Raw genomic sequence first — 16,230 nt, 5'->3', positions numbered from 1 at the left:
CTTCTCTTTCAAATAAGGGAAAAAAAGTTTAAATACAAGCCTCTACTCAGGTAACACCATTTATTACTTGAGATATCTAGCATCAAATTAGCTGTACCTTGGCCGTGCAATATATTACTAGAAGAAATTAGATAATCAAATGACGTGGTGTGTTTGTGCGTGTGCGCGTGCGTGTGTCGAGATGGAAATTATCACATTACTAATGCGAAGCATCAATTCTCTTATAAAGACTGTATTGCAACAAAAGCCATCTTTAGTCATTAAAGACTTGCAACAAAAGCCATCTTTAGTCATTATACTAGCAGATCATCTATTTTACAATCATAACACTATGCTATTTTACAATCACAACAAAATATAATTCCCAAGTGAAAGAGATCCTTATTCCGTAAGAAAAAGAAAAAGAAAAGGCAATTGGTTGCACTTGGACATTATTGGTTTATCTGTGAACAAATCTCAGAATAGATTTGGGAAATGGTTGAACTCAAGAAATGTTCTCTCTAGAGCTACACTATCCTGCTGTGGATCAAAGTTTGTGACCTCGGTTGGCTGCTGTTGAGCTGTATACATTGCAATCTGAGCTTGAGTCCTTGCAAGCTCACGTTGGTTCATGTAGATCTCCTGCTGCAAGAGATTGATCACGCCGACGCTCCCGTAGACCGGATCTTGAACACGCCAGTAGGCTTCCGATGCGATGGCATCTGCCGCTTGCGCTCGCTGATCGACTGGAAGTTGCTGCAGAAGAAGAGAATTACAGGAAAAATTTAGATTTTTTTTTCATTGATCTATTCGCCTAAGTATGATAACACAGAAGCTAATGAGAAGAGAGATAAGAGAGAGAATTATGTATATGTATATGTATACGTAAGTACCTGGAGCATTCTTGTCACATTGCTTGCCCCAAAGATCTTATGGACACAAGCAAATCTTTGAGGGAGAGAAGCAGGGAAGTACGGCGAGAGAATGCAATCCTCAGCGCATCTCCTCCTTAGATACTTGCATGCAGCACACCTCCTAGGATTGGAGTCATTGGAGGATAAGTTGGAATAGGAGGTAGACATATATGGCCGGCCCACTTGGGTAGTACGTACGTAGAATCCAATGTTAGATTTTGAGAAGATAAGAGTGGGATTTCATGGAGATTTAGAAAATCTTGTAAGATCTCTTATTTTCTTTGTGTGCTGATACTTATAGTTAGTGAGTATGAGATGGAGGGAGGTCATATAAGGAATATCCAACGGCTAGTATAATTCAAACGTGGTGGGAGAGAAAGGAATGGAGAGGAATTTTCCTTTGTTTTGGAAACTTTCCCGGTTTATTTCCTACATTTTAACTTGTAACAAAATTTGTTGAGCTAAGATTACTTGAATTTCTATTGAAAAACTTTTCAAGTTTGTACTAAGAATTTGGTTGATCAAAAGAATTTTGTTTTATTGAGATTTGAAAATTCTGGATTCTACTCAAATGCTTACGAGATGGAAAATCTAGTTTCTAGATGTCGTGCCAATCTGTTATTTTCTTCCAACAGTTCTTTTATTATAATCTACAAAATCAAACAATCTACGGAACTCTTTTTATCTTTCCTTTTTTTCTTAGGATTTACTAGCATCTTCTTGTAATGGAAAGTTTGAAATAGAATCTTTCTCATATCTGTGCATCTTTTTGAGTATATTGTAGCTTGTTCCTACCTGCACTGAGATCTAATGTTGGTACCTGCAAAGAACGGTGATGTAAATAAATATATACTACCAAGAAAAGGATTATGTTGTTTATGTGCAAGCTTAAGCGCGTAGTTACTCTAATAAGAGAGCTGAGTAAGATGTTTATGAGCAGCTTGCTTGTTTCCTTGATTAGATATTTAGATAAACAGGCTTTATATCCAAAATATTAGCCAAGGATTTATATAAATGATCTCCAGATGTACATATATGAGATCTCTTGAATCTTTGTTGATGGATTTATACATACAGCGAGTGAATAATAGAGAGAGGAAGGCCAAATAAGGATATGTCCAACAGCTAGGAGAATTCAAAATGTGGTGGGAGAGAGAATGGAGAGAATCAATATTCATTCTTCAGTTTGGGACTTTAATTCCCAGTTTATATTCTATTTTTTAACATCTTAAAACCAGTGGCTAGGATTAGGTTAGATAACCATTATTTCTGACCTGCTATATGCCAATCATCTGAGGTAAGTAGCTAGATACCAATTGTAAGGATGTTTAAGGGGGGAAACTTAGTAGTTAGAATTGATAAAATAATTCTGAGAAATTACCGGTAACACGATTAAATTTATACTATCACAATCATCAATTATAACACACTATATATCATCAATACAAATCAACATAAATTAATATGATGCAATATATATAGATATAGTTTTGCATGGGCTTCTTCTAATAAGGCCGGGCTCCGACGTAGTTCCCCGGCGGGTAGTACTCGCAGACCATGAACGAATCGCCGCTGTTGCATACGATCTTGGCACACCCGAGCCGCTTTGTGGTGCGCCAAACGATCTGCGTGTAGTGGCTGCACTCTTCGCCGGAGCACGAGTTGGTGTCGTAGTGGTACCACTGCTTCTCCGCCACCCAAGCCGCTACTGCATCCGCCGCGCTCCACCGCCGCCCTTGCCCCCAGAATATGTTCTCCCCGTAGGCGTACCCCGGCGAGTGGACCAGCTGGCAGTCCCCGCGCCGTTGCGCCGCGTAGGCCTTGGCGTACCAAGCGAGCTTTGTGTCCCACGTCAGCGGCGGCACGCCGACCTGCCGCCTGGCGGCGTTGTGGGCCGAGACGAACTGGCTGATGACGACCGACGGGGAGGTGGCGCAGAGGGTAGTGGTATGGGTGAGGGATAGGATGGTTAGTAGTAGGATGAGAGAGGAAGAGGAGGATAAAGCCATTTAATTGCACTAAGAATTTAATATATATTAATGTAGGGATGAGGAGGCATTCATATAGAGGATGGCATTTAGATTTAGGTAGATATATATAGAAGTGTTGGACTGTTTGCTGATGAGGTGGAGTGTGCTTAGACGTTGCTCTTTCTTGAGAATGTTTTGGTAATGGACATTGCACTTAATCTTTTTGATTAGAGTGCACATAAGACGGCGGATTATATTATATATCATAGCTTAACGATGGCGGTTAGTAGGCAGGCTATTAGATTTAGCTACGTATGTACATGGATAAATTATGTAGGCTAACAGCTAGCTCATGCTAATATAAGGTTTGGAAAAGGAAAGATGCATGCCATGACGTATATATTATTTTATCTCCTATTCCTTGGGGATAGATAGCGAAATTTTTACCTTATATACATTGGGAGCTTAACGTGCCTTAGTTATACGGGTGCCGCTGGGTTAATTCTCTTTAGCCATCTGATAGTAGATTACTATCTCGCTGGCTTATCAGATATTTATATTCATCTAATAGAAGTACTTAAATTTCAAGACCATATCTATTTACATAAAGCATCAAAAATATTTATTCGGTTAGCTATTTATCTAATTTTTTATTAGAAAAATATCACACGACTGTTGCCTAATTAACTTTACGCAATGTAGGGATTATAATACTCCTTTAGAGAAAAAAAAATTAAGAATAATTAAAAATAAGATGGTAATTTGATATTTTTCTTTTTACACTATTAAAACATGAGAGATTAGATAGTTGAAGCGCTATAAAAAAAAAAAGAATCTATAGAGTCTAAGTGTAATTATTAACTGATGTCAATTATTCAACGAGTACTTCCTCAAAAATTAGTCAATGCGTACAAATTCGTGATAGACGTTTGTATATAATATATCAGCGTCCCTTGCTTTAAGGGATTTGGTTGTACGTTTGCTACGTGCTATAAATTTCTTTCGATTTGTTACAAGTTATGATGTCACGTGTGATTTGGAACAGCGATATGCATAGATTGGGGAGCAAGGCTTGGAGTGGACGGTCGAGATTGCGTAACCTGCAACCTTATTATATCTATATATATGTTATATATTTTTTATTTTATAAATTTATTAACCCTCCAAGTTTAATTTAAATTATGTTGGAGTTTATTTATCAAGGCCGCTTGAAATAGGCTTAGTCAAGATGATCAATTGAAGCTTGATGCCTTGACATAGATTCGATGTTAATGTTAAGCCAAACTTAAATAAAACTCAGCTCAATTAAGCTAAGCTCGATGAAACCCCTAGATTAATTAATTAAAATCTATGAGAAGCTTAATCCTAGTCACATCTTTAATTATTGTCTTCGAAACTTTTCTATTGACCGCGTGTGTTGCACAATCTTGTTGGTTAAGAAGACAAAAATAATACTAGTTTTTTATTTTATTTTAATCATGAATAATACTAATTCATACAAGTGTATGTTCTAATCAACTTAGGAAATAGTAGAGGATTGCTACAAGTTGAAGCACTCCGGCAGTTGCACTCAATCTAGGAGAATTCAAATGTGGTGGTGGGAGATAAAGGAATGGAGAGAATTAATTTCCCTTCTGTTGGAAACTTTCCCATATCTAATGATATCCTTAGAAGCAAACAAATAGAAGTTTCTGTAATCCAATTGTGCAGTTTTGAAAAGTATACAGCATGTTTGATAATATATAGCTATTAAAATTTATCATGTAGGACTAATTTGATGTATTTGTTTCCTTTTGGTAGTGTGTAGCAGGTGGTCGGTCTTTTAGTATTGCACTGCATATATAGTTCCTTGACGTGTTGATTTTGCTTTCTGAGATGATATCCTTTCTGCCTTTTATAATCAACGGCTGCATCCTCATCTTATGTTACTATTATTTCGTTTTGTTTTTATTTCTTTTTCTGCTTTCTTCTTGATCATTTGTACAAAAGTGATATTCATAACATTAGTTCTTCTGAAGCCATCCTAATAATCAGTATTAGGAGCTTTTAATTGTGAGTTGTTGCCTGCTTTGAGGAAGATATTGTTGAAAAACTGGGTTTTATACATTTGAGTGATAAACAATTAAAAAAAAGTTTGAAAATCAACTCTAAATAGTTGTAGTTACTGAACATTGGCTTCCTTGAATTTTTATTTTTATTTTTTATTTGAAGAGCTTTAAGCTGACACAAGTTCACTTACTGAAATTTCAGAGGCAATATCTTTCAGAAGGCAGAGTTTTTGATTCAATTGGATGATTTAAGTTATATGTTGTTTTGAATTACAGCATACTGCTTTCACTGAAACTGCTTATTTTCTGACAATAAAAATCTAAGCCCAGTCCAACCCATTGGGTTGGTTAAATTTTCTCTTAGAACTTTAATTCTGTACTGCAAATATGTTTTACAATGATTTGTTAGTTGTGTTATTATTCTTCTGGTGGAAACTAAAGAATTACTGTTAAGGTTTAATGTAGTCTTCTGGTAGACTTCCTGACTGACTGCTAACTCATAGAGATCTTGTTAATCTAGTAAAACCAAATTCAATGTTCTTTGGAGCACTGATGGAAATGAACAACTTCTGCATAGTTTGTTATAATTATATGCAATGTTTTGAATCTTGTAATCTGACGTTATGTTTTCTACAGGTTGTAGATTATTCGATTGAGAAAGCAAAGAAATTTGGGCATGGATTCTTTAGATCCAAAGCAGAAATAGGTATGATCTTCTTATGTAATTATACCTTAAGGTAAACACTATTACTCCTTGATGTGCTTAGCCTTTTCCTTCACGTGATGATTGGTATTTGAGAGCCTATTCATGATTTCTAATTAAAAAGTGATTTCTGACATGCTTCGAGCTGTTTGAAAAAAAAGAAAAAAGAAAGAAAGTTGATCACTAGGAAAAATTGTAGGTTTCAATTGACCAATATGTAATAGGTCAACCAAAATTCACTTAGTTGATTCTTTATCTGATTCTAAACTTCTAAGATTAGTTTCTGACATAAATTACTACAGGTTTCATTCAGAATCACGAGTAGAACCTCCACTCTCTATAGCAGCCTTTAACAGATAATCAAACTAACCATCAGTTGTTGTTATTATTCATTTCAACAGTTTGGAGAAGCCGCAAATTGTAACAAAGATACAGCTTTACTTAAGATCATGGTTAATTATGGTACGTGACATGGCACTGGGCAAGTTTTTAATTTTTTTCTCCTCTCTCCTTGGCATGAATATTATAACTGGATCAGCTTGAATTAGATATCCAAAAGATATTGTTCCAGGGATAACATAGTGTTCATTGGACCATCGCTTCAGTAATGCGTAATGTATATGGTGGATAACTTCTTACCCTGTTATTAGGGTTTGCTTCACGAGTTGCAGTCATGCTATTACGAAATGTAATTTGTCAAGAATGGCCTGACTGTAACCTTAAGCTTCAAGTACTAGTTCCAAATTTTGAGGTCGACTGAGAATACTCAGTTTCTTTTGTTTTTATTGATGGATTGATCACCATCAATTCAATCTTGAAGCTTGCTTTATCTGTGAATAAATCTCAGAATGTATAGGTTATGGCCATGGTTGAACTCAAGATAGGTTCTCTCTGGAGCTACGTATACTATCATGCTGTTTGTAGATCAAATTGATCATCTGTGGCCTTAGACGTTAGATGCTGTTGAGCTTGTGTCCTTGAAAGCTCACGTTGTGAAAGCTCACGTTGCTTCATGTAGATCTCCGTCTGCAATCCGCCGCTTGCGCTGGATGATCGGTCGGAAGTTGCTGCAGAAGAAGAGAATTAGAGCAAACATTTGCAATGTATTTTCATCTATATACGCCTAACTATGATAACAAATAGGGATTTTTACAAAACTTTTTAACATATCATAATTGTCACTATATATTCTTTAAAATGTCAGAATTATCCTTAAATTTTTTTTAACTCTTTCGTAATTACTATTTTTAATAGAACTAAAATTAATTAACGTATTTAAATGACTAATACTCCCCCTATTTTTTTTAAGTTGACTGTAATTAAAATATTTATCAAACAACTTTTGCCATATAAAATAAGATATATTTCATTGTATTAGTCACTATTTGATAGTTTTTAAATTATTTTTAATAATTTATACAAGGGTTAAAATATCATTTTAGATTTAAATTGTGTTTTAAAATCATATTTAGTTAGATTTAATTAATAAAATGATAAATTAAGAAGAGCACAATGATTTCGGTGATCATTTTAATATTTTGTAAAGTATAGTAACAATTATGATGTTTTAAAAATATTCAGCGGCAATAATGTAAAATATCTCTAACAAATAAGTATAATATAGTGGTGTAATCAGAGGTATACTAAAATTTTTGCATCAGTTAGTTCGACTAATTATAATTAATTTGAAGAACTAACTCAAATTTTAATGTCCCAACTTAATTTAAAACAACATTAATTTTATTAATATCAACTACGTTTTGCGTCTATTCACAATCATGAGAGAGTAAAATAATAATTAATATAAACTTCACTAAAATTTATAATTATCCTAAGGACATCAGCAGGATTTAATTTTCTAAAAACATAGCATTATAAATATTTTTAATTGATCGCAATAATTTAAGATAAATATATGAATATTTATGCCTTAATTGTTGTAGCTATTTGCCTTGTGAAAAATTATAAATAACAATACAAAAGAAAAAGAAAATCGCTATAAGTGGGTCTTAAACTAAGTAAAATCAAATTGGTTTTTGATTTTAATCACCTTTTTCTTCATCCTATAGAGCTAGCCAAATTCAACTAGTATATATTTGTATTCCATATTTTCTATTTATGGGTTTTGCAAATAACAAAAATATATTGTTATTTTTTTGAAAAATAAAGTAATATATTGGTGAGGTTGCAATATTAAAATTTTATTTCGTTTTCTACATTAAGAAAGAAACTAATAAATACGGCAGTAGGAGAAAAACTAATCCATAGACCACCCTCCTTCCTTCTTCCCATCTCCGCTGCTTTTGTTAATCTAATTCTAATACCATAGCAGTGCATTAAATGAGGAGATCTAAAGAGAGAGAAAGCGGGGGGGGGTTTCTCTTGAAGGGCTTTTGTCCCTAAGGTTTTTTTTTCCTCCCACTGACTTCGACTCCTTTCCCACTTATCGGTCTTAGAGCTTGTCGGCCCCAAGCACGGCTGAGTGTGAGGGTGGTTGATGTGAATCGGGTTAGATCGGATCACATCAAGGGGAGATTGGCTCAATGGATTGAGTCTAGCTATCTTATATGCTTATTTGCTTTAATTAGAGTTTTATTAGGTTAAAATTTGTTAGTTAACTAATTTAGCTATGCGCAGTTTCGAAAAAAATATTCAAAGGATGTTCCACAGATGAGTAAATATTATGAAATCACTTGAAGAAGATTGAAGACATCCTGATCTACAAATTTCGTATTCAAGGTTTCTCTATATTCGGACTCTATCTGTGGCATAATGAAGAATCAATCCGAGAAGAAAAAGGAAGGCTGATTTAGCTAAATCATGTTTATCTCTAGGTCATGTTTATCTTTTATGTAAGCCCTTAAGGCAAGTCTAATTAAGTCATGTAAGCCACTAGGGCATGTTTAATTAAGTCATGTAAGCCTTTAAGGCAAGTCTTAGTTCGAGTAGTATAAGCCTTTAGGGTTAGTCTAAGGTAAGTCCTAGTTCGAATCGTATAAACCTTTAGGGTTATCTAAGGCAAGTCCTAGTTCGAGTAGTATAAACCTTTTGTGCTAGTTTGAATAGGGCTCTTTGTTCCCCACCTCTATATATAGAGGGTTGGGCTTCTTTGTTTATTAATCCAAGTAAATCCAAGTATTGAGAATTAATTAAGTTTAGTTATTTGTTTATTACCGCATTTACCTTTTTATTGTAGTCGTTAGGTCGTCTTTATTCTTCTAGGAGTAGATCTAAGTTAGAAACTTTATTTTACCTCCAACACATAGCTACCATCACCTCTAGCAACCACCCTACCCTATGGCTGTTCACCACCACTCTTGGTTGTTCGCCACCTTCCAACTATTGCCGTAATGTCGGATATTTACCGTCGTGCCCTATTCTGACCTATCTCTACTATTTTATTTTTAACTTTTCATCTTGACTTTCGATTTAGGTGAAATGAAATTTATTATAACCATAACTCACGAGGCTACCACCGCCTAAATTTTCATAATTTTCTTACATCCAGATTAGTCAATATCTGATTCGTAACAGTGGTAGAGCCGGGCCACCCAAGCCAAGCCTCGCCACCCTGTTTTCTCCAACTCCGCACTCCCATTGTCCCCAACCCCATCGACACCTCACTCCACTCCCCCTTCCTCATCTCCGTCAGTTCCTTGCATCGCCAGCCCCTGTTTGCCTTCTACTCCGTTGGGATCTTTCTCTTTCTACTCAGAGGCACAACCTCTAGCTCAGTTGCCACCTTGCTAATCAACACCTCTAGCTACGGCATGGCGTTCCACCTTTCCGATTGTTGCTCTCTCCGGCCGCGCTCTCTATCACCGCCTTTGACCCTCGAGTTGCAGTGTCCGTTGACCCCTTTTTTTTGCTTAAGCAACAACCTTATTTTGCTTCGTTCCACCCTTGTTGCTTTTGCTAGTCACCCCACCCCCATGGCCAACTCTCTAGTGCTTCAATTACTACTCGGCGGCGGACCCACTAAGATCGAGAATGGTTGGTTGTCTTGCTATTTGGTAGTGGTACATCCACTACCTTGGCCTGCCATTGCTGAGTACATGCTGGTAGAGTGTTACTCGTGGCTTACATTATCTTAGATTTCTTAACTTGGTTTGGTTGGCAATGTTGGGTTAGCTGGTCTCTATTCATGTTGGGTCTAGTTTGGACATAAGAGTTAAAAGATGCCGACCCGTTTATAAGAAGCACTTTGAGTCCAAGCCTCTTGCAACTGTTCTTGTTTGTTGTAGTGATGTCGTGGATACTTAAATTGGTTAGCATATTTTCAGCCAAGTGCGGGGTTTATTGTAAAATTTCATCCTATCTCTCTTTTATTTGTGTATCATGTTGTAATCATTATATGAGCATAATGAAATATCTGTGTATAGACTTTCGTCAAAAAAAAAAAAAAGAGAATCTTATAAGATTGCTTCAATGTGTTGATATTTATAGTGAATATCCAACGGCTAATAAAGTTCAAATGTGGTGGGAGAGAAAGTAACGGAGTATATCCTATATCTTAACACCTTCAAAACCAAAGGGTAGGGTGAGGTCGGTGGGGAAACCATGACCTGCTAGATAAGCCGGTACCGGTTTTAAGACTATTTAAGGGTCTAATTAGTAATTAAAGCTGTTATTTTTATATATTTTATTGGTTGCAGCAATAGCAACTAAAAACGTCATTCAACTTAGGGGAGAAAATGACCTTATATGATATACTATTTTACAAATAATGTACTCTCTTTTTATTATTTATAAACTAAACTCCAACTTTATTAGAAAATGCCGAACGTTGAGTCAACTTTACGTTTTAAACTTAACAAGCACCTCATGGGATAGAATAAAAAGTGAAACGTTCTTCCATTTCCATTCCAAATGATATTTTTACTTTTTCCCAAGTTTTTTTTTTCTTTTTGATAAAGGTCCTTAGACATTTAGTATTTCATTTGAAACTCATTGCAATCAAAGACCGGTGGTGGATCAATCCATGTTCTAATCTTTCAAACTTGAGAAGACTTGATTAAGCTGTGAGCCTACACGTTATTAGCGCGGCTCGTGAAACATACCTAGACATGATCAAAGGGCTCAGCTCGCCCGTGCCCGGCCCGGCCCTGAGCCCGAACTATCCATGGGCGGCACGGGCCAGCCCTTTGCCCGCCCGACCTAGCTCGAAAGCCCGCCCGTCTGCTATAGTAATTTACCATTGGTACAGTAAATTTTTTTATAGTATTGTACCGTTTTACATTATTTTAAGCACACGTTTAAAATTTTTTTAATTTATTTTAATTATTTTTTAAATGGAGGAATATAAATATTTTTTTAAAAAATAAGCTAATAGTTAAAAAAATTCTAAAAATAACTAAAATATGGGTTGGGCCAAGTGATTGGTTGGTCGGGCCGACCTGGCCCGATCAGCTAGCCTGATCTCTCACGGGCCGACGGGCGGTAACGGGCTAGAGAATAGCCTGGCCCGAACCCGGCCCGGCCCGAACCCGGCCCGGCCCGAGTGATTGGTGGGTCGGGCCGTAAACAAATACTTAAGCCCAGTTGGCCTGAAAAGCCCAACCCGAATCCGGCCCGGCCCGCCCGATGATCATTTCTAAACATACCCTAGTTTTTGGGTATAACAAAATCCACCTTTTACATTCGAGCACTAATGGGTAGACAGTCCAATCCATGTTGTCCTCATAGCGTTAACAGCCTTAACTATAGCTAGGCAATCACTTAATATCCACCCGGGATCCTGTTGTGAATAATTTCCCATCATTCTCAGACCTTAAAGAACAGCTAGGGCCTCTTCATATTAGGGGCTTGGGCAGTGATCCATATACAAGTTTTTGGCGATGCAGAATTTGTTGGGATATTGATATAGGGTAATGCCAATACCTCTAGAAGCTGATGTCCTCATACCCGTTTACTTTTTTCCAAGTAAACCCTTATCTTTTTTGTCTAGTATATTTTTTGGATTAAATAATAATAATTTTGAGTTTATTGATCTTATTAGATTCAGTGTTTGGCTGCAATTTTACTGATTTCGAAGCTTGATTTAATTATATTCTTCTGAAAATCGGTGCTTCTGTTTATTGCTAGCCTGTTTTGGAGTTTCGTTGGGTTCTATTAATCAAAGTAAACTTTAGATTACATCTATCTATTAGAACTTTAGAAGGTAGCGTCTGACTTGTAGTTTTACAAAATATAGGATTCTATTTGTAAATAGTAAAAAATAGAGGGTTTTATTTGTAATTTTTCTCTAGCCAAAATCAAATTTGGTTCCATGTCTGATTTGATGTTACAAAGTACAGACCATCTAAAAATTCAGTTGAAATTTAATGCTTGATTAGGCTTAATTTAAAATAGGTTTGAATTTGCTTATCAAAATAAATTCGCTCAATTTGAGCTCGAAAAAAGCAATGAAATAGACTTGAATTGAAAATAAAGATAATTATACTTATATTTTCTATGATTGTTGACCATTTTTGTGTAGACATCCTCATTTACTTTTTAGCACATTGACCCCCTTTTGAGACCTTTCAAATATCTATTCTATAACGCTAAACATCTGTCATATAATTTTTTTAAGGCATTCTAGGGATTATTTACTCTTATTTTAGATGAAAGAAAGAGAAAAGTTGATGAGAAGATGACCGTTGATGTTTTTATTAATATTGTACGGGGGCGAGAGATATTAGATAGATAAAAGTATGACAAAAAAATTCAATAAAAATCTATGTGAAAAATAAGAAATAGTTCAAAAGATCTACATATAACTAACGCTTGAAAATAATCAATCTAAAATTTAATCTTTTTCAATCTAAGCTCGAAATTAATTTCAAACCAAGCTGAATCTCTAAGAGTCTTTACAATAGGAGAAATTATTTATAATTGCTTTTCTACTTTAGACATTCAAGATTCATCTAATTAAAGATTTCTCATTGTTAATACAGAGCGACGCACTTCTACTTAACAAGGTTCTTCTACTACACTGCAATCTGATACATACAACTAATATACTTAGAATAGCCTGCAGTTATTCCAGGAGTAAGGAAACTTGCTCATTTATATATGCTGCTGCTGCTGCTGTCTGCTGCACAATGGATCTAGCAGTAACATGAGTAAGCAACATGGTTCTTCTTAGAGACATGAGGCGAGATGAAGTCCGAAGGTGCTGACGACGAGCCAAGAACTTGCGGCGGAACGAGTATTTGGGTGCGGCCAGAAGCTATTCTCTTCCCTGCGACATTTCCATAAAAGAGGCTGGAGATAGTAGGGACGAAGACGTCGCTCACCGAGCAGATGTGGATGTCAAGAGCTCTCTCTAGTTGAGCATTTCCTGACTTCAAGAACTCACCTTTCTTTTCTGCAGGTAGTATGTCATCCTGCAACAGTAACACAGACATAAGCTAGCATCGATTCCACAATTCATGGAACTAACTGCATGAAGAAGTTACCAAGGCATAAGCACATGCAATTGCATAACCTTGTTTACTTAATATCCCTGGATCAGAAAATTACTAGTTGGAACATGGAATAACTCGAGCTACCTGACTATCTAATAGTCCAACATCAGTTAAGAACTTACAATGAGCAGAGGAAATTGTTACTTACCTTGGTATAAGTTTTTGGAAATGCTTCCTTCAAAGGATTGAGACTTTCATGCCACCTAGCCTGAGTCAGATAGATGGTGTCATCTTCACCAATGCCAACTTTCTTTAGGAAATCTGCAATCTCCTGTGCATTGTAACAGTGTTTCGCTCTTGTGCCGCCCCTCAGCTTGCAGTTCTTCTCTAGATCATCAACCCTCAGGTCAATTGCGATAAACTGGCTGTCTGATTTGCGTGCAAGGGCTTTTAGCCTTCCAACCATCCACTCAGCCGCTTCACCGAATTCAGATTTCAATTCCAGGCTACCAAACATTGCTAAGCATGCAGTTGAAACCAAATCTTTGTTCCGCTGTTCTCTTAATTTTAAACTTATTGAAGGGAAAGTTATTGCAAGCCTTAGGTAGCTATTTCTACGGAAGATTGGCTCAATGCTCTTTATGATGAAGTCTTCAGATACTCTATTTGGAACTCTGACAACTGCTGGCTTTCCAGCCGCTACATCAGCAGGAAGTTCTCTAACTACTTTTATCACCCCATCCAAGCTCCTCACGAATTTTTCGACATCATATATATCTTGGAAATTGCTGCAAGACATTCTAAATATTTTAATATCATGATGACTAAAACCAATGAACAAGATTTAACAACAAAGATTTGACCTGAATTATATGATTATTGGTAACTGGAAAAAGCGACATGTCAATTTATTAAGTCCTTCTAGCAGGAAAATGATTAATATTTTACATTTGGCAATAGGAATTTATAGCAGTGGGCAATTCAGTAGTCTCACAAATCATTCACAAGCTAGAGTTCATGCTCTCAATAGCTGGGTATGCTAATCTTGCAAAACTTTCTAATTTTCTAAGCACTAACAAGAATCCACTTTCATGTTCAGTGCTCTTATATATCTAGTTTTAATTTTACAAACACAATCATACTGATCTCTAACATATAGTGATGAAAGCAATGCAGAAAAAAATGGTATTGACAGACTGATAATATTATATAAAAAGCTGAGCAACAAGATGTTTGCAAAAAGAAATTATCAAGTAAATATATGCAGTGGTTTAACTGACTATCTTCAGTTTGAAAACTTACCGCTTCTGACCTAATTTATTTCCCCTGATATCTGGAATTACGAGTGCAGTACTCAGGTACCTTGCAATCACCACTGCATCTGTAACCTGTTTAGAAATGAGAGACAATTGTTTTATGAAAGGCCATTTCAAGTAAGTGAATAATATTCTGGTTTAAGTAAAAAGGTAATTAAAAAAAAACATTGTATATGCATTTGCTTCAAAGAAGTACGCACTCATGGGATTGATGCTCAAATACTACACATCAAGACATCTTTTGATACTGAAAGGACATAGTAGAATACCATCCAAAGCTTCCCAATCAATAGCATACCAAGTTAAACCCCCCACCTCAGCCAATTCAAATGAAAAAGAAATTCCTAGAATGGAACTCTTATCTTAATTTATTTCTGAGAGTACAATCCAACTTTTGACTATTAAAACTACCAAACAGTCCTATGACGGCATAATAAAAAGCATAATCCAGTACCAACATTATCCAGTTAGAAGCTACTCCCCAGGAAGAACTCATACTTCAGTTTGCAATACTAATTAATCTCTTCAAACACTAGACTCTACCTACGAAAATAAGAATTACGCAAATGAGAAAAATAAATTAATATCTGTCTTGCTGCAGAGAGGTTTCTTTCTACCATTTGAAGTTATACGTAAAAGTAGAATACCTGAGAGATATGATACTCAGGACCACTTGTCAAGGAGAAAGTAATGAAACCTTTTGACTGCTTCACATCCTCTACAATTAAAATTCATCAAGGAGAAGTAAGACAAAGCTTAATGTCAAGAATTAACGAGGAAAACTACTTATATATTTCAAGATCCTATAAAATATCAGGGCCAGAACACCACTTACTTGAAAAAGGCGGGGTCCAGCAAGGTCTGATCTCTTGATTGGTCTCCTTTGAAGGTGTTGTGCTCACCTTCGAAACTTTGGTAATTGTCTGCTTTTCAACCTTTATTACATCCAACTGAGAACCTGATGAGTCCGTAATCGTCATCTGAGATATCAAAAACAACCTACTTGGTTAGTATACATGCATGCATCACTTGATTCTAGACATCAAGAATGAAATATTAGTAGCAAGCACGCAGCTACTGGCTGCTCTTCTAACAAGGAACCAAGAACCCAAAAGAACCCCACCTTTACGATGAAACTAAAGCAACAGATTTGTGACAAGTAAAAGTTGATACTGAGAAAGAACCAAGCATTTGCACATAAAGGAGAAAAGAGGCCATCAAGAAACGCAACGAATAGAGTAGTATTAATTCGGGGTACTTACCACCTGGATGGCGTCGAAATGGTCCTTCTTGATCATGTTCCCCAGCATAAGGAACATGGAGACCGTCAAGAACCCAGCAAACACCTGCCTAAGATCCATTGCTTCCCTTTACTGTCTCCTCTAATTAGACCTCAACTCTATATAAAATATACAAAGATATATAGAGAGAGTGAGGTGGTTACATATATGTATATAAATTGTGAAAGGAGGAAGACGACGAGGTAGGATTTACTACGTTCATGCCCGGCCAAGGGGAGAACAGCTCAAGAGCACCGAGAGAGAGAGAGAGAGAGAGAGAGAGAGAGAGAGAGAGAGAGAGAGAGAGAGAGAGAGAAGAGAGGAAGCTTGTGAGAGTGCACAAGTCATGAGGACGGGGAGAACGAAGAAGCGACGGGTGGACTGCCTTTTGTAACGTCCGCTTCTTGATCTTATGGGTATAGGAATGCAAACCAACTTTAGGCCAGCCGAGAGAATAATAAAGAAATGAAAAGTCAAAGAACAAGGGTTTAACTACAGTATTAAACCATATGCCTACCAGGAATATTTGCAAAATATTTCTGTTCTGTTATACTAAAGTGAAATTAAATTGATAAAAGATAGTTTTAGAAAAAAAATTATAAGATATGATTCAGACCATTAAAAGCCCA

The 16,230-nt window shown here is 36.2% G+C and overlaps 3 protein-coding genes across 3 annotated transcripts; all 3 read right to left on the bottom strand.

Annotated features, from left to right (window-relative positions):
- Nucleotides 1–456: 456 nt before the first annotated feature.
- Nucleotides 457–1,061, bottom strand: LOC140785980 (LOB domain-containing protein 23-like). The gene is made up of 2 exons (XM_073134140.1): nt 873–1,061; nt 457–735 (listed from the first exon to the last, which is right to left on the bottom strand). The coding sequence occupies exons 1-2, from the start codon at nt 1,059–1,061 to the stop codon at nt 457–459; spliced, it is 468 nt and encodes a 155-aa protein (XP_072990241.1).
- A 1,337-nt stretch (nt 1,062–2,398) lies between these two features.
- LOC140785979 (pathogenesis-related protein PR-1-like) lies at nt 2,399–2,902 on the bottom strand. The gene has a single exon (XM_073134139.1). The coding sequence runs from the start codon at nt 2,900–2,902 to the stop codon at nt 2,399–2,401; it is 504 nt and encodes a 167-aa protein (XP_072990240.1).
- Nucleotides 2,903–12,705: 9,803 nt separating this feature from the next.
- LOC140787489 (protein MANNAN SYNTHESIS-RELATED 1-like) lies at nt 12,706–15,682 on the bottom strand. The gene is made up of 6 exons (XM_073136428.1): nt 15,584–15,682; nt 15,157–15,301; nt 14,969–15,039; nt 14,308–14,393; nt 13,214–13,793; nt 12,706–12,984 (listed from the first exon to the last, which is right to left on the bottom strand). The coding sequence occupies exons 1-6, from the start codon at nt 15,680–15,682 to the stop codon at nt 12,706–12,708; spliced, it is 1,260 nt and encodes a 419-aa protein (XP_072992529.1).
- Between the last annotated feature and the right edge of the window lie 548 nt (nt 15,683–16,230).

Source organism: Typha latifolia, chromosome 4, assembly GCF_019914945.1.
Source record: "Typha latifolia isolate L0001 chromosome 4, TyphaL0001v2, whole genome shotgun sequence".
In the NCBI taxonomy this organism is placed as follows: domain Eukaryota; kingdom Viridiplantae; phylum Streptophyta; class Magnoliopsida; order Poales; family Typhaceae; genus Typha; species Typha latifolia.
The sequence above is the reverse complement of the archived record's forward strand: the minus strand, read 5'-3'. Positions and strand labels throughout refer to the sequence as shown.

What these genes read in the sequence shown, in the direction of transcription:
- LOC140785980 (XM_073134140.1), bottom strand. Translation starts at nt 1,061, where the DNA reads ATGTCTACCTCCTATTCCAACTTATCCTCCAATGACTCCAATCCTAGG. An exon ending in ATGTGACAAGAATGCTCCAG is followed by an intron (nt 736 to 872) that starts GTACTTACGTAT and finishes CTTCTTCTGCAG; the next exon opens with CAACTTCCAGTCGATCAGCG.
- LOC140785979 (XM_073134139.1), bottom strand. Translation starts at nt 2,902, where the DNA reads ATGGCTTTATCCTCCTCTTCCTCTCTCATCCTACTACTAACCATCCTA.
- LOC140787489 (XM_073136428.1), bottom strand. Translation starts at nt 15,682, where the DNA reads ATGGATCTTAGGCAGGTGTTTGCTGGGTTCTTGACGGTCTCCATGTTC. An exon ending in CTGAGTATCATATCTCTCAG is followed by an intron (nt 14,394 to 14,968) that starts GTATTCTACTTT and finishes ATTTCTAAACAG; the next exon opens with GTTACAGATGCAGTGGTGAT. An exon ending in TTCCAAAAACTTATACCAAG is followed by an intron (nt 12,985 to 13,213) that starts GTAAGTAACAAT and finishes TTACTGTTGCAG; the next exon opens with GATGACATACTACCTGCAGA.